Consider the following 23,837-nt stretch of genomic DNA (forward strand, 5'->3'; position numbering starts at 1 on the left):
GCCATTAAAAATGTCTTTCTTCTTCTATTAATCATCTCATGACCCCTCTGATTTATCTGGTGACCCTTTGGAGGGGTCCGACCCCTAGGTTGGGAACCACTGGACTAGACTAACTGTATATAAAGTAGTTCAAACTATGATGTCATATATAATAATATATCAGTCAGAGAGATGAAATGAGTACTTTTACTTTAATACTTTAAGTACATTTTGCTACTAATACTTATGTACTTTTACTTAAGTGGGATTTTCATGTAGGACTTTTAGCAGCAATTAAGTATTTTTACATTGCTGTATTGGTACTTTTACTTAAGTAAAGGGTCTGAATACTTCTTCCACCATTTCCTCTGTTCATGTTAGTGACCTACAGGAGCTGATGACATCTGGGTGAAACTGTCAAAGGTCTGGGTCTGGGTCAAAGGTCAGTAGTGAATGAAATCTGTATTTGTGGTGTTGATAGCAGTAACATTATTGTGGTAGTTTGTCTTTCCACTCAGCCCATATTGTCTCTCATGCACTGCAGAAGAGACATAGAGTACAGGTGCAGTCACACACACGCGCACGCGCACGCACACACGCACAAAACTTCACTCAAAAGTGCCCAATTTGATGCATGTGGCTTTCCGTAGCGCCACAGTCAGTGGGTGGGGAAGTGCAACGCAAAGGCAAAGAGGTCAAGAGGAGGAGGAGGAGGAAACCACGTGTGTTCACCACCACGTACAGCACTGTCCTTCCTCGGCTGACTTGTTTTTGTAAGCCTGTACCCTTCGCATGTAGCCAGCCAGCTAGCGTTTTGTTGTTTTTTTGTAGTATTTCTCTCACAGACTCATACATTTAAACCACGCTGCTGCTGGTGGGATTTCTGCCGCCACACTGACTGCCGACCATGGTGAGCAAGACAGATGACATCCCGGCGTCAGTGCCGAGCTGTAATCCGGCTGATCTTGCAGATGAAGCCGGGGATGGAGCCCAGGACGGCAAGGATACCAGCAAGACACGTCTGAAGGATTCCTGCGGCTGTGGTGAGAGCCTGTCTGCTTCACACCTGCACTGAACACACCTTAAACACTATAACCTACATCTTCATATAGGCAGCATCACTGTGCATCCACTGTTTGAGCTGGCACAGAGTGGTTTATTGTATGTTTTCACGGCTTTGTCCCCACATAGCATTCACCAAAGCTGGTGACATTCACCCCCATGCTTTGTTATGCGACTTAAAAACTCCTCAGACCCCCAAAGGTGGTGGTCTTCTCTTCCTCCTTGGGAGTCTTTCTCTCCAAGTTGAAGTTAAAGGGTCCACCTTGCACTTAGCAGCATCTGCTAATCAGCTGTCTTGTGTCACAATGAGACGTCTTCTTCGCCCTGACTGTGCTTGTGTTTTGTTAGCAACCATGACATGATCAGATCCGTCCCTTCATGCATGTGTCACAGTCATTAGCTTGTGACACTGGAAGCAAACAAGGCAGCCAGCATGCCAACATTAGCCTCCTAATTCAGTATGCAGTTAGCTAGCTTGCTAACTAACTTAGCAAGCAGCGGCAGCAGCAGCAGTTGTCGCTGCCTGCGTGTTGTTTCGTGCCCTGGAAAAAAAACACAGACGAGCATAGACACTGACAACTGTTTTTTCAGATAATACTTATACAAATTATATGGCACATTGTATGTCAATTTAGCACAATGCCGCAAATTGTGTTGTGTAAACTCGTCCTGACGCACATGTTCGGTAACAGCGTGTAAGAATGAACTGAAGGTCACCTTCAGTGGCGCTGCTCACTGCCTGCATGAACACTGGGGGGGTTACATGTTTTCATTTTATCTAAGTAGACGTGTCACGATAGTTTATAAGAAAAAGAGAAGATTACTTGTTGTGTTGTTATTTAAAATGCACGTTAAGTGATGTCAGGTCGATGAGGCGACCGCCAGTCGGTGGTAACGCACTTCCCGGCGCCCCCTTCCTCCCCCGCCGGGGAAGATCAGATCGAGTGTCCCTCCTCGACCGGGAAGCGGAAGCTGGTAGTTGTAGGGGAAAAAAATAAAAAAAAGTCATGATGGTGCATGCACAGTGAGTGGGAAGGTTACGCGAATAATACTTGAACAGCCGTGCAAAGCAGGTGAGTGTCCTATGAGGTAAAAGTTGGCGGCGGCGGCGGCTCGCAGTGTGCGTCTGTCGGTGGATTCAGATTAAACTGTGAGGAGGGCTGTCAGCCGGTCAAGTTCACGTTACACAACTTACACAGCTACTAAAGTCACTGCAGCCGCTCTGTGTGTCTGTGTGTGACACATGTGGGACCTTGAATTGTCTCTTGTCTGTCGTTGCATTGGAAAACGCAGACAAGCGTGTGTTTGTGCTGCTTTGTGGATGAACATTTGTAATTATTGCATTTTCATTCATTCATGTTCTTTGGCTGGATGTTTACCTGCACATGTGCTGTCATATCTGTAGTCCTATGACAAGTCCACATGGAGCAGTGGATGCTCTGTTTTTGATCTGCAACAACTTGTTTATTTGATATTATCTTTGTCTTATGTTTATAATAAACTTAATATGATTTAGCCTTGAAATGTCGTCGGACACAACAAGCAGCTTTAGGGCATCATCTTGCACTTCAGGAACCTGCATGGGCATCTTTCACTATTTCCTGACATTTTATTGCCTTTAAAGGATGGGTTTGCAATATTTCAAGTCTGTTTTACAATAACCAGGTGCCCAAATGAACATTTAAATAGGTTTTTCTTGCCATAGTCATTCCTCCTGTTCATACTGGCCTTTAGAAGATCCCTTCATAATGCACTTACAATGTAAGTGATGGGGGCCAAAATCCACAAGACTCCTTCTGTCTAACAAAACTAGGTCAAAACAAAGTATATGGTTGGACTGTGTATGGTCAGTGTGTGAAACTGTGGCCAGTTTGTTACAGGGATAGTCAGTGGTAGTGTCTATTATGTGAATTCATGGATATTAAATGTTCATCTACAGTTTTCTGTAGTGGTCCCAGTAATATTTGCTGGTTGAGTGTACTGAAATAGCATCACATGACATGATTAAGCTACGTTTGATTTAAAAAAAAAAAAAAAAAAAAAGGTTATAATAACAATACTTTCCTCTCGTATCTTAGGGATGTTTGATTTGAAAGAGAACTTATTTTGATTCTAATTATTCTAATTATCTGTTAACTCCCGCTGCTCTTTCATCTGTTTCACTCTGCAGATTTCTCTCATTTTTCACTCTGCATCGAGTGTTTTGTCAGAGTGATTGTTATTTGATGTGCTTTAACTGTGCGCTCTCCCTCTTGCCTCTATGCGCCTTTTTTCTGCCTCTTTCCCGGTCGATGATTATGGAAGCTGCTGTGGAAATTTATAAATTAAAGTTTTGACAGCATTTTGGGTGCAAATTCAGGAGGCTTATTACTGCCCGATTACCGCAGTTACAGTCAAATCAAGCACACCAGAGCAGCCACCCCACATTAAACCAACAGAACAGCCTACATGAGTCTCATGTGAGTCTCAAGCAGAGCGTCTCTCCTGCCGGCTGCTGACAGCGCTGTCAGCCGGAGAGCCGATCACACCGGACAGTGGAGAAGGAGACGCAGAGACGCTGGTACGAGCCTGTTTAAACAGGAGTTTAACAGGACTTCACTGCATTTAACTCTGGAGCTGAGAACGTCACAGCTCAGAGCAGGTAACAAAGTTGCTCTGCATCATGCTGCTGTCCTCCGCTTCCATCATCTTGCGCCGATTCATTTTGAAAGAGCAAGGGCCAATGAGGAAACTCCAACACTTGACTGGCCAACCAATGGTGTAACTTTATCACTCAGTCACGGACAACCACGGTTATATGGCTGGTCTGTGACTGGTCCACCCAAAAATATATTTAAAAGTTTATCTGAAGATATTATGTAGCTTCAGTCAATCAAGTAGATATCTTTCAATGTTAGTCTTTTTAGTGCCAAAGTCCCTCTTTGTGTTTTTGAGCTTCGGTGGAAGTGTAGTAACAAAAAGAGGGAATTTGACACTAAAGAGACTGTAAATCTGGCAGATATCCACTTGATATAACTAACTCAGACTGCTGAAGCTTCACATAAACTTTTAAATGTACTTTTTGCACAAGAGGAATGATTACAGCGAGGAAAACCTCTTTCACTGTTCATATTGACACCTGACTGTTGTTTTTACTAGACTTGAAAAATTGTGAACTTATCCTTTAATTAGTTAAGAAAACTGATTGATTGAGCAGACTCCATCTGTGACCATCTGAAAGCCAGAAAACTGTCTTTCACCAATGAGAGACTGACAGGATTGATGACCTAAACATGTCTGATACTTCCAGTGCGGAGTTGTAACAGGACGTCGCAGCACATGGCAGAGCAGACAGATCGAGTTTGAGGGTCAACGTTAGTGGTTTTAAGGGCCTTAATGCTCCTGCGGGGTGAAGAGCGACTTGGTTAATGGTTAATACACTGACACCCTGGTACTATTCCTCACCAGTCAGTGTTCCCGTATTCACTATGTGTAACAGTGGTTCCCAACCTTTTTTTTACTTGTGACACCTTAATACGAAATAACGTCTACTTGCAGCGTCAGTAGTTTAATCTTAAGAGTATTTTTTCCTCATTAGACTGTTTCATTTGAGTACTTTTGAGTCCTGAGGAGAGATTTCTTGTGAAATATGCAGTACTCAGAGTATAAAAAGCAAAGGTTAGAGAAAATTCTGAAAAATAAACATGATTTTATTGGTAAGATTTTTCTTTTTTTCTTATTTTCTATCCCAGTATTCATCTCATGACCTCTTAGATTTATCTCATGACCCCTTGTGGGCATGCCAACCCACAAGTTGGGAGAGCAATGATCTTATTAGTCATGTAAAACGTTCCTTTTAGCTGCTACGCAGGGATGCATCTATTTGTTGTCTTTGTTGATTAATTTGCCAATTATTTTTCGATTACTCAGTTAGTCCATGAAATGTCAAAAAATGGAGAAAAATTCCCATCACAAGCTCCTTGAGTTTAAGGCAATTGTTGTCTAATTGCTTATTTCCTTCGACCAAAGCTCAAGGAGTTTAAAATATTTTTAAATTTATGATACAAAACAGTAAAAAGCTGTAAATCCTCAAATTTGAGAAGCTAAAACCAGCATGTTTGACATTTTTTCTTAAACGTCCCAAACAATTAACCAATTATCAAAAATTTCATTTATTTTCTGTCAGTTAATCAATTGAAGCTTAAAGTGTGTCAAATACAATGCAGCTGAATGTGATAAAGCCCTTGATTGCTCTGCGTATGTATGACATTTTATTTTATAGTTGACGAATTGATTATTGGCAAGGATTTGGTAATAGATTTAAAAGTAAACCTCAGACCTTGTAGCCAGTTTTTTTTTTTTTTTGCTCACCCACTGCAGATGGATGACTCAGGGTCTGTCTGTCCACCAGGACGATGCCACCTTGTGGCGCAATGAACATGATTACAGAGAGACCTTGTGTGTTGTTTTCAGGGTTGTCTGGCTGCCTGGTTAATGTTGCCATGGCAGCAGCCACGGTCCCATGTCAAGGGCCACAGAGTGGATAGATAGCTGGCTGCTGGATTTATTCTGTTTTCAACAAGAGAAATGGTTTTGGGTGACGAGCAAAGACTCACTGAGGAGGTAACACCTCTTTAAATGCTTTAAATTATCACAGTATCTTACAGAAGATGTGAGAATTATCACTCTGAGCTGAAAGATTTAATCAGAGAGAAAATGGGTCACGTGTGACAGCGGAGCCTTCATTGTGTTTCATTGCGTCTGGTCTTTGCTGCTCCTGTGTCTTTATCTGATTGGTGTTTTTATTGATTTCTCACTTTGACCTCGTGCCCTTTAGGGCCTCTGTCTGGTAACTGTCCAATCCCAGGGGAGCCAAACCGCCAGTGTTTGGAGTCACCATATTTTTGTGTTCACTATAACTGTGCAGTTGAATCACGGACCTCTCAGATCTGATATTTTGTTGTGTTTTTAACTGCTGTTTGTTTCTATTTGCTCACATTTACAACCAGCTGCAAACCAACGACGCAGCTTTTAGTATGATTCTGGTCCCAGTACAAGCTGATCAATAATGCTGAGTATGTGGAAGCAAAATGAATGATACATAAATCTAAAGGATGAGGAAATGACATTGCAGTAGGAATGGGTGGTATAAAAAAATGTCTTTTATATTGCAATATCAATAGATATGATTATATAGCACATTTTTTTTTAAAAAAAAGTCAATTGAGATAAAAGGGTTTGTCTGTTTTCAGCTCATGCAGTAAATACCTGAGATAAACGAGTGCTTTATCACATTGATTAAAAATATCCTGTAAACCCCAAATTTGGCATAAAAACAGTCAAACTTAGTGCTTTGCAACATTGCATACCATACAACCAGAGATATTAGAGGCATAGCTGCCTCATTAGAAATTGTATCTAAATTCTCTGATGGTTGACAAATATCTCTTGTCTCAAGACATATTGTATATATCATCATGTTGCTCAGTCTTTTATGGCTATGGTGTTGAATATAGACATGTATGTTTTCTTCCGTTGCCCTTAATTTATACTGTAGACTTCACATATTTACACAGGCGATTTAATCCATCACATTTGCTTTTATTCTACCTGAAGTGGATTTTCACGCTTCACTAATGTGCTTAAATAAACCTTTCAGCCAATCACCAGCATCTACCCCTCCAGTCAAAATATATCTGTTTCTGCGTCCTTCCCCTTTTAAAACAATAGCATACATGAGATTTGTCCTGTTTATTTTGTGACCTTACTCCCCACTTCTTACTGAGCTTTTTTTCTGTTTCAGTCTGGAAATGGGTCGGTTTTGCAATGCTTAGGCTGCTGGATTGCCTCATCAATCATGGTGCTTCTGGCACTTTGGACTCTTGCTTTTTCAATGTGCTTAATGCTTTCAGCCACATAAAATGTTTTTTTTTGATCATCAAACGGCACCTTCACACTTTGTTCTTAGTTTCTGAACCACAATTTGTTGGAATCATTTAGGAGTTTAACTACAAAGGCTGTCCCTAAAGAAAGCTGAAATATTTAATTTATTTATTTGACAAGGACAATGCTCGTTAATCAAAAGAAAATAGAACTGTAAATGAGCCAGAGTTTGCTTAAAAGGCAAAACTAATTATACAGACTGAAATTGATTTAGCTGAAATATGGCCGTTGTGTGTTTGCTTGTTCAGAAGAAATGACTTAAAGGAGCCGGAAATTTCATTATAGCTGCAACTATCAGTTATTTTCATGGACAATTTAATCAATTTATTACGTGTAGTTCATATGATGTCAGAAAATAGTGAAAAATTCCCATCACAAGTTGTCAAAGCTCAAGCTGACATCTTCTAATTACTAGTTTCATCTGACCAAAAGTCAAAAATTAAAATTTACAGCAATATGAAAAAGAGAAAAGCTGCCACTGTCGAGTCTTGTGTCTCCAGGAAATGTCGGCTGCTCTCGTGTCTAGCTTGCAAAATACCTTCTTAGTCAGTCACCTACATGAGCAGCTCACCTTTTGAAACAATGTCTTAGCCTCTCAGACAAAGAGCTCAGGTCTGATAAGAAATGGATCGTTTCTGTTCTGACACTGAAAACAACACAGTGTAACAGTGTGATGAGACAGCGAACCTTCATTGTCTCCTGGCTTGTAACATTATTAACTTGCACGTCTGCTCTGGAGGCGTTGTTGTGTTTGGTATTCAGAGCGTGGCTGCTCTGCTCGCCCCCCCCCCACACACACACACACACACATACACTCCACCTCCATTTTCAGTGCGTTCGTTCCCACCCGGGGTCGTGGTCCACTTATGAAGCCCCACCCCTCTCTCTCTCTCTCTCTCTCTCTCTGGCCTCCTCTCTTCAGTAACCCTGACGCTGTGTTAACCTTGACAGTGAGCAAGGACACACAGAGTGGTTGGCAGAGTCCAAGTGAGAGAAAACAGTTGTCAGACATCTACATACTCCAACCTGCTCCTTTTGAATCAATGCACCAGCCTGGTTCCTCGTCATTTCCTACTCACCTTAACTTAACTGTTAACTACTCTAGAAGATATAATGCATAAACCGTTTGTGTAATGAGAGGACGTGTCTGGTATTTTTGGCTCAGATTTTCACATTGAGCAACTCTCATTTTTAGGGATTGAAATCCCAAATAGAAGAACAGCAGCAAGTGATTACTAGCTGAGTTGCTGTTATTGCATCGGCCACAATCAGGCAAGCAAGTGACCAGTAATGCCCTCTTGTGAATGCTGAAATCTCTCAAGGCCTCGTGGCTAAACTTGCTCTGGTGTTGCAACAGTGTCAGATTCAGCCGGTCGGTGTTGGAAATTATTCTTTCTAGATGAGCTGGAACACCTGGTTACTTATTGCCAAATGTTTTAGATACAGTTATTAATGATCTGTATGTTGTAGTTTCATCTTTTTAGACAAGTTTGCACTTTGTACAGTCGTTGATTGATGAGATCGCTGCGTTTATACTGCCGTAAGTTGTAGATCTAATCAGCTTTTTTTTGTCTTTGAATTAACAGGAGCAACACTGTGGCTCCAGCATACTGTAGCTGAGCTTTGGCGGCTCTGTTCACCCATTCATAAATATTTCATAAGGTTACTGGTAAGGTCATCCAGCCTCTGGGTTTGTGTGCTTTGTTTACGACCTGGCAGCGTGTCTGTGTTTTCGTGTGGTAGAAAAAGTCTGGTGTTTTTGTTCTCAGGATGACTGTCAGAAGGCGGTTTTGACTCTTGATGACATTATCTTGATGATATTTCTTCATGTAACGTCATTGTAACAGAGGATTTTAGCTTGTGTTACTCTGCTTTGTATTATATTTTCAGACTTAAACAAGTGGTTTGAGTAGTTCACCTCCTGTAATCTGCGTTTACGCATCTGAACAGCCCTGAAGTTCGCTTATGTTCTTCTTTGTTTCTCCCGTTGCAGGGCACAGTGCAGATAAAGCCATGGTGAACGGTGACGGGGCACACGAGCACACGGAGGAGGCGGAATTAAAGCAGGATGGGACCGGCGAGGTGGACGGAGGCGAGGAGTCTAACGAACAGGAGGTGATAGTGATCCAGGACACAGGGTTCACCGTTAAGATCCAGGCACCTGGAACAGAGCCGTTTGACCTCCAGGTAGGGATTAGCTTTCCACAAGAGCTCATGAATTACACCGCAGTGGCAGTCAGCCAAGTTAAAGCAGGAGATATGTCATACTACCATTTATTTCTCAACTCCTTCCCCTCCTTCAGGTGTCTCCCCAGGAAATGGTTCAGGAGATCCATCAGGTGTTGATGGACCGTGAGGACACCTGCCACCGCACCTGCTTCTCGCTGCAGCTGGATGGAAACGTGCTGGACAACTTCGCCGAGCTCAAGTCCATCGAAGGCCTGCAGGAGGGCTCGCTGCTCAAAGTGGTGGAAGGTCAGAGTCAGACGCCTCTCAGCAGTTTTTGGTGGTGTTGTGGTGCAAAGAGAAAAGTGAAAATAATATGTTGGAGCTTACGTCATGGTTAACAGCTCAGGAAGGTCAAGCGGTTATCATGTTACTCACTTTAGCCGAATAGAAAGTGAAATGATTATTATACTAGTGACTAATATATAGCTGCTCATAAAGTACATGACGCTGCAAACACAGTTACCTTCTGCATGTTGAAGCTACACCAAAGATGACAGAACATCTAGTGTCACCTTTCACCTCGTCCTTGTTGGTATGCAGTGAAAATGTCAGTGACCAACCAGGACGTGTGACTCAAATATACCGAACAAACCTGAACAACGCTTTTCAACATCAGCTGCAGTAAATGTGGTTTTAATTTGTAATTTCTCGAACTGTTCAGTGCTGACATTACCTGCTTTTTGGGTTTCCGTTGTTTCTCTTCCCTCCAGAGCCCTACACAGTCCGCGAAGCCCGCATCCATGTGCGTCACATCAGAGACCTGCTGAAAAGTCTGGACCCGTCAGACGCCTACAATGGAGTGGACTGCAACTCCCTCTCCTTCCTCAGCATCTTCACTGACGGAGACCTCGGAGGTATGTGCGTTCACAGTAGTCTCCCGTGTGGCTGCGAGTGACATAGCAGGGGTCAATGTGTCCCGCGCAGCCATCTGGAGCATGCATTTTAATGTGCATGAATGCAGCGACATGCGGGCACTTTTTCACCTTGTACCTTGTTATTTGACTGCAGATAGCGGTAAGAGGAAGAAGAAGGGCAGCGAGCTGGAGCAGATTGACTGCACCCCCCCAGAGCACATCCTCCCTGGCAGCAAAGAGCGCCCCCTGGTGCCTCTCCAGCCACAGAACAAGGACTGGAAGGTGAGGAGAAACCTGCAGTAGTCTTGGCTCTTCATGTGGCTCTGTATGGAAAAAACGACATTTTGAAAAATAAACATAATTTAGAATATACCAGAATTGTGAATGATGACGTATCACTTAAATTTCTCCCCTTTTTTTTAACTAATACTTTTAACACCTCAACAGCCCATGCAGTGCCTGAAGGTCCTGACCATGAGCGGCTGGAACCCTCCACCTGGGAACCGGAAGATGCACGGTGACCTAATGTACCTGTACATCGTGACTGTGGAGGAGCGCCACGTCAGCGTCACTGACCTCTACACAGCGGTCCTCTACTTAAGAGTAAAACTGCATCTACATGTACGTGTGGTTCATGTTTACTCACATTATCAATCTCTTGCTACATAAAGTCTACACCTGACTGGCAGCATGTTAAGACGTTCACTAGAGCTGTTAAATAAGCATCTTAAATTTATTATTTAAGATGCTTATTTAACAGCTCTAGTGAACGTATTTAACTGCAGCAGTCAGGTGTGACTATAAGTGCGAGATGCTACTGTGAGTAAACATGAACACACGTACATGTAGATGCGTTTTCTCTAAATAGAGGACAGTGTGTAGAGGTTCAAGCGCCGTGGTCTATTAGCAGTTTCAGAGTTCTAATTTTGGATTAGTTTTGGATGTCAGCAAGGACTTAGCAGTGCAATTAATGAGATCTAATTGGATTACATCGGGATGTACAATTGGGGAGATGCTGTGGTGTGAGGAGCAGGGTGACCTGTCTGTTTCTAACACTGTGATCACAGCCCTTATGAACTCTTAAGGGCGCTTTGTAGTCAAGTCTCTTTCCCATCCAGGCTAGTTTAGCTGTTGATGTTTTCCCTATATTAATGTTATTGATATAATGGTAATATGTGTGTGTATGTGTTGTCCAGATCTACTACCTACACCTTCAACCCTAAGCCAGCCAACCCCAGCTTTCTGAGCCATTCTCTGGTGGAGCTGCTGAGCCAGATCAGCCCTGCCTTCAAGAAGAACTTCACTGCCCTGCAGAAGAAAAGGTATAGACATCTCTGTGCCTTCACCTCTGCTGAACCTGCTCCTCCTGCCAATCTCAATACTCCACTCTGTGCTGTACAAACGCTTCCCTTCTTTGCCTGTGTTACATTTCTCTTTTCTACGATCATTTCAAAATTAATTCATTCATGAACTTTATTTAACCAAGTGAGCACACATTGTCTTCTACAGTCAAGACCTGGTCAGAAAGCAGGATGTCAAAGTCTTCAGGCACAAGAATGACAAAAAGAAAATAAACTAAACAAGACTAAATAATTACAAATATTGTTTAGACTTGTGTGGTTTCACCTTTGCACATCTCATTATTTGTGGCTTGTAATTTCGGTGATCTAGAAACTGTTCATAACAAGAGCAGACTTCAGATAAACTGCCTGAGACGTATGAAGAGAGATGAAATCGGCACAGAGCTAGTGATGTCTTTTTTTTGGTGTTGCTGCAGGGTCCAGAGGCACCCGTTTGAGAGGATAGCCACGCCTTTCCAGGTGTATAGCTGGACCGCTCCGCAGGTAGACCATGCTATGGACTGCGTTCGAGCTGAGGATGCCTACACCTCCCGCCTGGGTTATGAGGAGCACATACCTGGACAGGTGTGTTAACATGGCAGTACATCAGGCAGACAGTAAAATAATGAAAAATGTGGGGAAAAAAACCTTTTTTTTCAATATGGTTAAGCTGTTTTTCTCTCTGTACAGACCAGAGATTGGAATGAGGAGCTGCAGACCACTAGAGAGCTTCCCCGGAAAAACCTGCCTGAGCGCCTGCTGAGGGAGCGAGCCATATTCAAGGTACTGCAGAGCCTCCCAGTTTTTGTGTCACAATGTGGGAATTTAGCTTATTAAAGCATCTTTTACTGAATCTTTCTTTACAATATCAGCAGTGGAGACCAGCAGATGCTGAATCACTCAAACTGCTGACTCACTCTGCTAATAAGCGATGTGATGCCAATGTCATGAGTAAATTGGCAACAGCCTCTCATTCCTCTAAATCTCTCTTCTTTTTTTTCCTTTTTTTCACCTCCTGCAGGTTCACAGTGACTTTGCAGCAGCTGCTACTCGTGGCGCCATGGCAGTCATTGATGGCAATGTAATGGCCATCAACCCCGGTGAGGAAACACGCATGCAGATGTTCATCTGGAACAACATCTTCTTCAGCCTGGGCTTTGATGTGCGGGACCACTATCGTGAGCTAGGTGGCGATGCCGCCGCCCACGCTGCACCCACCAATGACTTGAACGGAGTACGAGCTTACGGGGCAGTGGATGTGGAGGGTCTGTACACTCTGGGGACAGTGGTGGTGGACTACAGAGGCTACCGTGTCACCGCCCAGTCCATCATCCCAGGTATCCTGGAGCGTGAGCAGGAGCAGAGCGTCATCTATGGCTCCATTGACTTTGGAAAGACTGTTGTGTCTCACAGCAAATACATGGAGCTGCTGGAGAAGACCAGCAGGCCACTCAAGGTCAGTAACACGGCTATTGTCTCTATTTTAGTAATAAAACTGACTTGTGGGTAATCCAGTTTAACGTTGGTGTTAAGTCCTGTGTTTCTGATCATATTGAGACCGACGAACTCCAGCGCAGAGATAAAGTTTAATCAGACTCTTGTACTGGATGTAAATCTTAGGTCCAGAGACATAATGTGCTGAATGAGAAGAACGACACAGTGGAGCTGTGCTCCTCAGTCGAGTGTAAGGGCATCATCGGGAATGATGGCCGTCACTATATTCTGGACCTTCTTCGCACCTTCCCTCCTGACCTTAACTTCCTGCCTGTGGACGGAGAGGAGCTGCCTCCAGAGAGTCAGCGCCAAGGCTTCCCCCGCCAGCACCGCCACCGCCTGGCTTGTCTACGCCAGGAGCTTATCGAGGCCTTTGTCGAGCACAGGTGAATGTTTGTGTGCATCGTGATCAGCTTCACTGTGTTGTTAAATAAAACCATGACTTTATAGATGTGTTTAACCGTCGATTCTGTCCCAACCCAGATATCTTCTCTTCATGAAGATGGCAGCGTTACAGCTCATGCAACAGAAAGCAAACAAGGACACTAACAAGAGTGAAACACCTGCTATCACAGAAACCTCAGAAACAACCACAGAGAGCAACACTGATACAACCCAGACACAGACCACAGCTTCAGATTCTCCTAGTGCACCCACTGCAGAGGTCTCTACAGACAACAGCACCTCCGCTGCCCCACAGGCAGCGACTGACGGGGAAGAAAACTCCTTGAAACCCGCCACTAACGGGCCTCTAGACCCCGCAGCTACCCAGAACGGGGAATGCAAGAGCCCACTGGAGGGTAAGGAGCTTGAGGAAAGTATTCCAGGATTAGCTCAGGCCAAAGAGCTGGCGGAGACCTTAGTAGCCGAAGATGGATCTGGTATTGGTACGTCCAAAAATAAGCCAAAAAGTGAGGGCAGGACAACGCAGGGAGAGCTACTCTGGTGGATGAATAATTGCATAGAGAAAAGTAGCGTTTAAAGATAAAAGTAGTATTGATCCATGGATTAGCTGTCTTGACACAGCTAATTTTGAGAGTGAGTGTGTGTGTGTGTCCATAGCTTTAGAGTAGTAGAGCATTAGGTAGGACATTAGAGTATTATAGTGGCTTCCCTCCACCTGGCTAGCTGTCCCTGCTCAGTCCTCAGCCTGTGTTGAGTGTTGGCCCTCAAATCAACCCATCTCTCCCTTTTCCAGCCTGTGGTGCCTTTGCTGAATAATCAGTTGCTGTGACCATTAAAACAAATGTGCTTTGGAATGCAAAAATAATATATTGTCTATTGATTTATGTGCGAGTCAACTGATCATAAATCACAGTAATCTGCTCGTCAAACAGACTGACCTAATCTTCAGAGTTTGCTTTGTTGTTAATGATCAACAGCTTTGAAATGGTGGTGGGTACTCGAGTAAAACTAAACTCGGGCAGATAACTGTTGTTTAAATGTGACAATGGCCTGGTGTCCACACTAGTGTTTACAGATGTATTTAATCCTGTCAAAATAATAATGATTTGATTGGCATTAATGTTACACATCATCCATCCAAGATCAAACAGGCAAACCTCATTTTTGTTTTTCCTTTCCCACTCTCTAAACTAAAGCTCAGCGTTCTCAGATTGATCCTCTTTCGGGAGGGTTTTTGTAAAGCTAAGTGTGGACATGGCCAAAGCTGTCACTTTTCTTACATGTTGACAATGATGTATATGTAAACTATTGTCTGCCACCATTCATTTTAATCTTTTTAAACCTTTTCCATGTATTTGATCCCGTTCACAAACAGATCCCAAGAGCCGTGAGGTAGTCCTCAATGCCTGCAAGGCAGTAGGCTCCATCAGCAACACATCTTTCGACATTCGCTTCAACCCTGACATCTTCTCCCCGGGTAAGCATGATAAAGATGGGTAATAATTATATTTATTTTACTATATTTATGCAGTGTATTTGTCAGGGACAGCGCATATCAATAAACATCACTGTGAATATGCCAGAATTAGCCAGAAGGCTGGTTTTCATCCGTAGTCACTGACTGGGTGTGATGTTGGCAGCCTTGTCAGTCTAAAATCAAGAAACAAACCTAAAACAATAATCATGATGTAAGACATGTCAATTAAAGTACAAGCAGAACACAGATATGGCAGCAATAAACAGTTCAACAAAGCAAAAACGAACAATTACAGAACATCTTCATAAAAACAGCAATGAGCAAAGATAAATATGAGCAACAGGACAACAGTAGCACTAAAGTAAACAAAGACAAACATAAACAAAGACAGACATTGCTTACATAGCTTTGTGGTTAATAAACAAGTTCTTAGCCACAATATAGAAATTTCTAAATATGATCTGAACTATGTAGCAATACATAGGCAATAGATAATTCATGTTCTTAAATGATATGTGAGGAAGGTTTTAGTGCAGCATAAGAGAAACACTTGCCAGCAACTTTTGGTGGAAATATATTGTCATATTAAAAAAAAAACAATTGTCAGAAATGTAACTGAGAAAGGTTTCAATGAAGCTTTGACAATTTAAGTTCAGGAGCAGCCAAGAGGATTGTGGGATGTATTTTGTCCATTTTCACCCTGCCAATTTCTTGCAAATTTTACCTCAAATCATTCTTGGAGTGTTAATAGAGAATAAATGACACAAGAAGATGAGCACAGAAGTGATGCTGTGTGTGTTTTTGTCGAACCAGGAGTGCGTTTCCCAGAAGACAGCGTAGATGATGTCCAGAAGCAGAAGCAGCTACTCAAAGATGCTGCTGCCTTCCTGGTTTCCTGCCAGATCCCGTCACTGGTCAGTAATGCAGCTACGGCCTCGCATTCAATTCCTGTAGGAGGTGAAATTGCAGGATGTGTGTCTGAGTTTATGTGTGTATGTTTGTGTGTGTGTGTTTTATGTCCAGGTTAAAGACTGTTTAGACCACAGCGCTCTGCCCATGGATGGAGCCACACTGACAGAGGCTTTGCACCAGAGAGGCATCAATATTCGCTATTTGGGCACCGTTCTGGAGTTTGTGGACAAGACTCCCGCCAAATCCCAACTGGAGCACTTCTATGTGAGTCTGAACCCTCCAAATCAGACCATAACACACACAACATGCATGTCTGTATGTGTACAGTTTGGATCGCCCACAGCTTCGAACATATTAAAGTATTTTTTAGTTTGGGGTTTGTCTGGTGGCCAAAGTTTTAGCACTTTAGTACAATTCTCAGCTGTAAGCAAGTTTAAAGGTCTGGAAAAACTATTTACACTCCAACATCTTCCTGAATTTAAGCCTCCATGCTTTGTCATTCTAACGTTTCTTTGTTTTTCTGTAATTTAGAGAATAGGAATCAGTGAGCTGATTACCAGATGTGCAAAACATATCTTCAAGACATATCTCCAGGTTGGTAACATTGAACAGACACTGGGCACCTTCTTTAAAAGACACACCTGCTTTTGCTCTAATAAAATTAATTTAAAATCTTTTCCTCGTCACGTAGGGCGTGGAGTTGTCTGCTCTCTCTGCCGCTGTAAGCCATTTCCTGAACTGCTTCCTGAGCTCCTTCCCCGACGCCGTCGCCCACCTGCCTCCTGACGAGCTGGTGTCTCGCCGCAAAAACCGCAAACGTCGCAACCGGGTTCCCGGCGGCGGAGACAACACAGCGTGGGCCAGCCTGACGCCCAGCGAGCTGTGGAAGAACATTGCCTCTGAGGCTCAGAGCTACTATCACTTCACCATACAGTGGTGAGGACTCGTCTGTTGATGTGAAGAAAATATTAATGCTAGAATGATGACACAATGTTGGCAGGTTGATTTTTACATATTTACAACTTTTGTGTGATTGCTGCTGACAAATATGAAATTTCTACCTCCACAGTGACAGTGTGGATCAGGTGGTGGAGAAATACAGCCTTCAGAAAACCACTCTGCTCAGAGAAATTTCTATCAAAACGGGCATCCAGGTAACATAGTGGCTGCTGATGCTTTTTTTACCAAATGTCCATTTCTATCTCCTCTCTGATTTTTCACTAATATCTGTTTGATACGCCCTCTAGATTCTGATAAAGGAGTACAACTTTGACAGCCGCCACAAACCCGCCTTCACAGAGGAGGACATCCTGAATATTTTCCCCGTTGTGAAGCACGTAAACCCCAAAGCCTCAGACGCCTTCCACTTCTTCCAGAGTGGCCAGGCCAAGGTGCAGCAAGGTGAGACTTGCACACCAGAATTTATAAATGTTTTGTAGTCATTTTATTAACTTGGTATTGATTGGGCTAAACGGAGACTTGCCTCATTACTCTTCTTTTTCATTTCTAGGTTTCCTGAAGGAGGGCTGTGAACTGATCAACGAGGCTCTAAATCTCTTCAACAACGTCTACGGAGCCATGCATGTAGAGATCTGTGCCTGCCTGCGCCTGCTGGCTCGCCTTAATTACATCATGGGTGACCACCCTGAGGTATACACCGGCAAATAAAAAGAAACTTACGTCAGGACTTTTACACAAGTGTCCTATTGATTTGGTGTCATGTATGATATTCGCATATTTACCTGCAGGCCCTCAGCAACCAGCAAAAGGCTGTTCTGATGAGCGAAAGAGTCCTCGGCATCGAACACCCCAACACAATTCAAGAATATGTAAGTTATCGCGTCCATTGTAGGAAATCTTTTGTTCATGCTAAAGATGTTTAATATCCTTCTAACCATTGTGTTTATTTCCATTTTGCTTTCTAGATGCACTTGGCTCTGTACTGCTTTGCCAACGGCCAGCTGTCAACCGCTCTGAAGCTGCTTTACCGTGCCCGTTACCTCATGCTGTTGGTTTGCGGGGAGGACCACCCAGAGATGGCACTGCTAGATGTGAGTTAATTTGTATGAACTGCTGCCTCGGTAATTAAACTGTCTAACCTACTGATTCAGTCTCGTTTTAAATCCAACCTGACATTTCACGACATTTTGGTGAACAGTGCTGTGCTCTCCTGAAATAATTAAGACTGATGACTGTTGTCCATGATTTTGTCTCTCACTCCACAGAGTAACATTGGGCTGGTGCTGCATGGAGTGATGGAATACGATTTATCTCTGAGATTCCTGGAGAACGCCTTGACCATCAACACAAAGTACCATGGACCCCGGTCCCTCAAAGTGGCCCTCAGGTGGGCAGAGATACATCATCCATATGCATGTTGTGGTTAAAACACTCAACTTTCATGATGATTTACATGACGTGTTTCTTCTTCCAGCCATCATTTGGTCGCAAGGGTTTACGAGAGCAAGGCTGAGTTCCGCTCGGCACTGCAGCATGAAAAGGAGGGCTACACCATCTACAAGAATCAGGTAGATGCTGCAGGACTCACACTTTGCCTTATCAGCTGCGATGAAGTTATATATTTAAATATATATTTTTTGCTCATTTCAGATGGGTGAGGCACACGAGAAAACCAAGGAGAGCTCCGAGTACCTGAAGTACCTCACCCAACAGGCTGTGGCTCTGCAGAGAACCATGAACGAGATCTACAAGAACGGCTCCAACGCCAGCATCATGCCCCTCAAGGTAGCTGCTCGTAGTCAGACATGTTCTTATGCTTCCATCTGATCCACCCCAAATATTTAGCACTAATGCTATGTTTATATATCCTCCTGTTTTTTGTTTTTTTTTCAGTTCACTGCTCCCAGCATGGCCAGTGTCCTTGAACAGCTCAACATCATCAATGGCATCATCTTCATCCCTCTCAGGTAAAGTGGGAAAAGGAGTATTTTGTTATACAGTATGCATATAGGATTAAATACTTCCTTGAGACAGCTTCAACTGGAATTTTATATTTTGTACAACGGGAAGTACTGCATCTATTGGATTTCATTAGATTATAAATCTTTTATAATTATAAATTATTAATCTATATATGTTACCCCTTGGTGATGTTATAAGAAGACACGGCATCTTTTTCCATAGTTATGCTGATGACACAGGACCAATTGATTCTCTTTTTAGATGTATTTTAGATATTGATGTCTGGATGTCACAAAACGTTTTACAGCTCAACCAGGATGAAACTGAATTTGTAGTCATAGGTTTTAAGGCTCAGAGAGAGAATCTGGTCACAAAATTAAATTCCTTTGGACTTACCCCGAGCCAACCAGCAAGAAACCTCAGTGTGGTCTTTGACTCAGAACTGAACTTAAAGGCTCATGTGGGGTTTGTCACCAAATCTGCTTTTTATCATCTCAAAAATATTGCCAAAGTGCAACCAATTCTCTCTCTGAGTGACAGAGAGATTAATGCACGTTTTTATATCAAGCAGGCTGGACTGTTGTAATGCTCTGCTATCTGGTCTACTCAATAAAGTTTTATAAATCGGTTACAGCTGATTGAAAACTCCGCTGTCTGAGTGTTGATCAGGACCAGAAGGAGAGAACACTTTACGTCTGTTTTAAAGTCCTTACGTTGATTGCCATAAAAATTGAACTTGAAACATAATGTCAGTGTTCTGTTGCCAAATAAATGCACCAAGAATCCAGATCTTTATCATTTATCATATTATCTTCTGCATTTACCTCACTGACATTGATCTGTTTAAGAACATACAGCATGCATACAACCATGACATAAACTTTTGTTTATGAATCATGCTGCACAAGCTGTTTGTAGCTGTCTGATAGGCATGTAAGCTTTAAGAGTGATTCGACATTTGGGGAAGTACACTTGATCGCTTTCATGCCGAGAATTAGATGAGAAGATCGATACCACTCTAATGTCCGACAGTCTGTCCGGTAAATATGAAGCTGTAGTCAGCACCTGATTAGCTTAGCTTAGCTTAGTTTAGCATAAAGACTGAAAACAGGGGAATAAGCCAGCCTTGCTCTGTTCAAAGGGTAAAAAAATCCTCTTTCCAGCACATCTTCTGGAGTCTTGTCATCACTATGATGCTGCCAAGTGACTAACCAAGACCAAAAACTCCCAACCAAGAAGTAGTTTGACATTTGACCATGTAAAAATCACAATGTGTTGTTTTTTACACTTTGGTTTTTAAAGGGATTAAACAAATTAAATATAATTGTTAATTTGTTAAGCTTTAGAGGTGCTGATAAATTGATTTTGTTACCTTTTGGATAGAGCAAGGTTAGCTGTTTCCCTAGTTTCTGTCTTTACGCTAAGCTAATGGCTTATGTAGCTTCTTATTAACAGACAGATATGACAGTGGTATCAATCTTATCATATATCTCTCAGCAAGAAAACAAATAATTATAAAAGTTGGCCCCATATGTGTGTTTGTTGATCCCATAAACCTTTATGGAATTTCAGTAGATAAAAACTGCATTTCCAACTCAACTCTTTCATTGAAACTGTTACTGTTGTCACGTCATACCCATTGAGTTTTATGAGGAGCTACTGTTTAATTAACTCAAAGTAGGGCTGCAGGACCCCTTTCTGGGAAGGGGGGAAAATAAGTTTTTATATAGTCAAGCCCTACTAGAAATTGATTTAATGGGACATGTACAAGAGTCCAGCACTGATCCCTTTTCTGTTTCTTTCTTTCAGCCAAAAGGATTTGGAGAACCTGAAGGCAGAGGTGCAGAGGCGGCAGCAGCTGCAGGAGCTAGGGAAGAGTGAGGATCCCATTGAGGACAGCCCACTGGAACTAGAGGACAAAATTCCCATTGATTAATGTCTAGACGCCCTCAAACACAGCTACTTTCTGCTATGGGGAGGGGGGAGGCCGTGACGCAACAGCCATGTCACTAAGCCTGTGGACCCGAGAACAGAGCAGTCTAAATCAGCATTGAAATAAACAGGGGGAGGGATGGGTCAGGGCAGTCCAGAGAACAAACTGTATGAACTGTAGGACAAGGAATACAGAGCAGAAATTTCCTACAAGGTAGGAAGGGAGGGAGGAGAAAGTACAAATAACATAGAATCAATGTGTAACGTGCAATCTGAAAAATCCCCGGCGCTAAGAACTCGGTGATGATGTCACTCGAGGTGTTGGCTGCTTACAAATATGGTTGCACATGAAAAGAGTGGTTGCAGCCGGGGGAGGGAGACCAAGGATGACCATGACATTGTATACCAGAGCCTTATCCACTGTATCATAATCCCCAATTACTGCTTCTATTGAGCTCAAACATCCCACAGCACAGGACCACATTTTGCCCCGCCACTCCCCAAAGAGCCTCGAAGACCCCAGGGCATAGCCACTCCCCCCTAATGGTGCTCTAAATTGTATGAAGCACCTACCCTGTCCTAGAACTCAGGGGTACTTTCTACTGTGCACTAAAACCAGATTGCAGTCACAAAATTTGAGATTTTTCAAGTGGGGCTTCAGAATGTAGATTTCCTTTCTTTGTGGTTTCTTTGAGCCGCTTTGCCACAGTCGCCCATCATTCTTACACGTCCCCCCCGATTGCTAATTAATTTAACCCATCTATCATTTGTACTTAGGACATCCCAAGTGGGTGCCTGCTGTGTCCTATGGTTCTGGTTTCTCCAAGCAAACAACAGATTGACACATTAGTGAGCTTTCAACCGGTTGTTTAGTTTGATTTCTTTTGCTGGATTTTTTTTTTCTTTCTTTTTTTTTTTTTTTTTTATTAGTAAATAAAATGGATTTTGTAAAAGTGCACAGGAGAATTAAGAAGGTATTTTAGGCCTGTTAATCATCATTTAATTTAAGCCATGTCTGTTTTATAGAAAATGTATAGAAGTGGAAAAAGATGTATAAATCGCTATCAGATTTAGACAGGTACTTGATTGATGTTAATGGGAATCGCAGATTTGAAAACGTCCACCTTTAAGCAGTAGATTTATCTATCTATATACTAACTGTGTTCAATCTTCTATTTTTACACATTGAAATAATATGTGCATGTATGTTTGTATGTGTGGCGGTGTGTGTGTGTGTGTGTGTGTGTGTGTCTTTGTGTAGTCCAACAGAAAATCTACTGGCCAGGGCTGTTGCTGCTTTTGCTGCTGCATAGTTTGAATAGAGGCTAAAAGCGAACGTTGGCTTTCCGAATGTTTTATTTTTCTACACATGGTAAAGCTGTTGGATGGCTGACGCCTCTTTTCTTAAAACAGTCATGGCCACCAATGTTGTAAATCTGTGTTATGTATGAATTGAGACTGAAATTAACCTCTTCTCACCATTAGACAGGTGCTCAACATTGGTTGTAGTGACTGATTTATTGTTTCTGGGTGTTTTTGTTCTTTTTTTTCTTTTTCCATTATTGGATCCTGTCATCTTTTCATATGTAACAGAGACAAAAACCAGCCAGGAGTGTCTGTTCATTGAGCAGTATTTAGTGCACTTTCTCATGCTGTTCGGATGTGTGAACATATTCACAGCACCACCAAAAGTGGACAAAAGAAGGGCTGCTTCAATGAGATGTACCAAAAAAAAAAGACTGATAAAGGTTTGTGTGCGCTTGTATACATGCAATGTATCCCTCCCATGGCAATTTGTTACTTAATTGTTGCCGTGTCTAAAAGTATGTGATTAAAGCAATAGAGAGATGGTGCTGGAAATGATTGTTTTTAGAAAAATGCAGTTTTTACTTGGCATAAGACATGCAAGATGGACTACTTACTGTACCGGCTGAACTAACTGCAAATAAGCGAGCCTTATAAAAAAAACAAAACAAAACAAAAGGTGAGCTTCTCAGACTGGGCAATGAAGTATCTCCAGTGATTTTTTTTTTTTTTTTTTTTTTCCCTGCTTGTGCTCCTAAAATAAGATGTCATAACATCTACAGCAGAGCGTGGTGTGTATTGTGCCTATTATTTATGCTTCAGAATGGAACCAGGGTGATAACAGGTAAAAACTTGACAGTTTATAAAGGTGAAATATGCTTCTTGATTGTGTTTTTCTGGGCTCCTTGTATCATAATTTTTCAGTTTCTTTATTGACTTTGTCCCTGCTCCCCATTTCTTTTGACAAAAAAAAAAATCAATCTTGTCCTATTATACCAACAATGTCCATAGGGTGGCACACTAACATTTTTCTTATTATGACAGATATATCTTGACCTAAATGACAGGCGATGATGCTGTGCAAGTGCACACAATTACACACATGCATCAGGTGTTCAGACAAATTAAAGGAGGGAGATTTAATATTTACTGTTGTTCACAGATAATTACAAAGACCGTTGAACATGTTCTGAACTTGTAGAAATCCCAACAGCAGTGACTCTGTTGTTTGAGGAATTTCATAGTTTATGTCATAGAATAAACTCGGTGAGATTGATGAAACTATTTGTCTGCAGAGAGACTCTATGTTGCTCTTTTATGGACCATTGCAGCACAGTGCTTCTGTTTAGTTGGATGCACTAATCTGACTCCGCTCTAGAGTTCAGTGTAACATTTCTGTTTTTAATAGTTTAGCTGTTAAAGTGCATGACGTCATTTACTGTTATTAGATGTATAAACTTCAAATGTGAAAAAAAAAACAAGAAGGCATTATGGTTTATTAATGCAAAAGATGAAAGTGTATTCTTTAACACATTTCATTTGCAGATATTGTTAACCAACTGCAGCTTATTTGCTAATCTAAATGACTCAAACCAAAAGTAAGTGTTAATCTTGACTGAAATTACATATAAATACAGACAATGAATACAAGTTATTCAAGCAATTTTCAGGTATGGATCTTGTGCAAAGTAGCAGGAGAAGAAATAACCATTGATGTGGAGGAAAAAAGTATCTAATATCTGTCCCATTGTGCACTTTGCTGCCCACAATTCATCTTGCAGTTATTGTCTGTGTGATGATCAAAATGTCTGAAGGTTTTGTGTTTACCCACTTGATGAAATTTCTTCTGCAGAAGGGCCTCTTAGGCTGAGTGTTTGAGTTTGCTTCTCCTGATGATTGTGTGTTATTTGTGTGTTGCTATTTACAAATTCATAATCTAATTATTTTTTGGTCTGAGTATGCTTTTCTATTAAAATGAATAAAGTAAAACTAGTAAAAGTTTGT

General features: G+C 42.0%; 1 protein-coding gene across 1 annotated transcript; it reads left to right on the plus strand.

Annotated features, from left to right (window-relative positions):
• The first annotated feature begins 656 nt into the window (after window positions 1-656).
• Window positions 657-22,715, plus strand: cluha (clustered mitochondria (cluA/CLU1) homolog a). Its single transcript, XM_067594651.1, has 28 exons — window positions 657-1,022; window positions 8,957-9,150; window positions 9,267-9,438; window positions 9,903-10,046; window positions 10,201-10,328; window positions 10,494-10,649; window positions 10,832-10,833; window positions 11,243-11,368; window positions 11,824-11,971; window positions 12,077-12,169; window positions 12,408-12,842; window positions 13,007-13,266; window positions 13,364-13,767; window positions 14,661-14,762; window positions 15,576-15,676; window positions 15,786-15,938; window positions 16,206-16,268; window positions 16,366-16,610; window positions 16,744-16,828; window positions 16,922-17,075; window positions 17,185-17,324; window positions 17,423-17,503; window positions 17,600-17,725; window positions 17,900-18,021; window positions 18,109-18,202; window positions 18,285-18,419; window positions 18,528-18,601; window positions 20,406-22,715. The coding sequence occupies exons 1-28, from the start codon at window positions 887-889 to the stop codon at window positions 20,530-20,532; spliced, it is 4,200 nt and encodes a 1,399-aa protein (XP_067450752.1). The 5' UTR covers window positions 657-886; the 3' UTR covers window positions 20,533-22,715.
• The last annotated feature ends 1,122 nt before the right edge of the window (window positions 22,716-23,837 follow it).

This window comes from Thunnus thynnus, chromosome 7 (genome assembly GCF_963924715.1).
Source record: "Thunnus thynnus chromosome 7, fThuThy2.1, whole genome shotgun sequence".
NCBI classification, from domain to species: domain Eukaryota; kingdom Metazoa; phylum Chordata; class Actinopteri; order Scombriformes; family Scombridae; genus Thunnus; species Thunnus thynnus.

What these genes read in the sequence shown, in the direction of transcription:
- cluha (XM_067594651.1), top strand. Translation starts at nt 887, where the DNA reads ATGGTGAGCAAGACAGATGACATCCCGGCGTCAGTGCCGAGCTGTAAT. An exon ending in GCTGCTCAAAGTGGTGGAAG is followed by an intron (nt 9,439 to 9,902) that starts GTCAGAGTCAGA and finishes TCTTCCCTCCAG; the next exon opens with AGCCCTACACAGTCCGCGAA. An exon ending in CCCAACTGGAGCACTTCTAT is followed by an intron (nt 15,939 to 16,205) that starts GTGAGTCTGAAC and finishes TCTGTAATTTAG; the next exon opens with AGAATAGGAATCAGTGAGCT.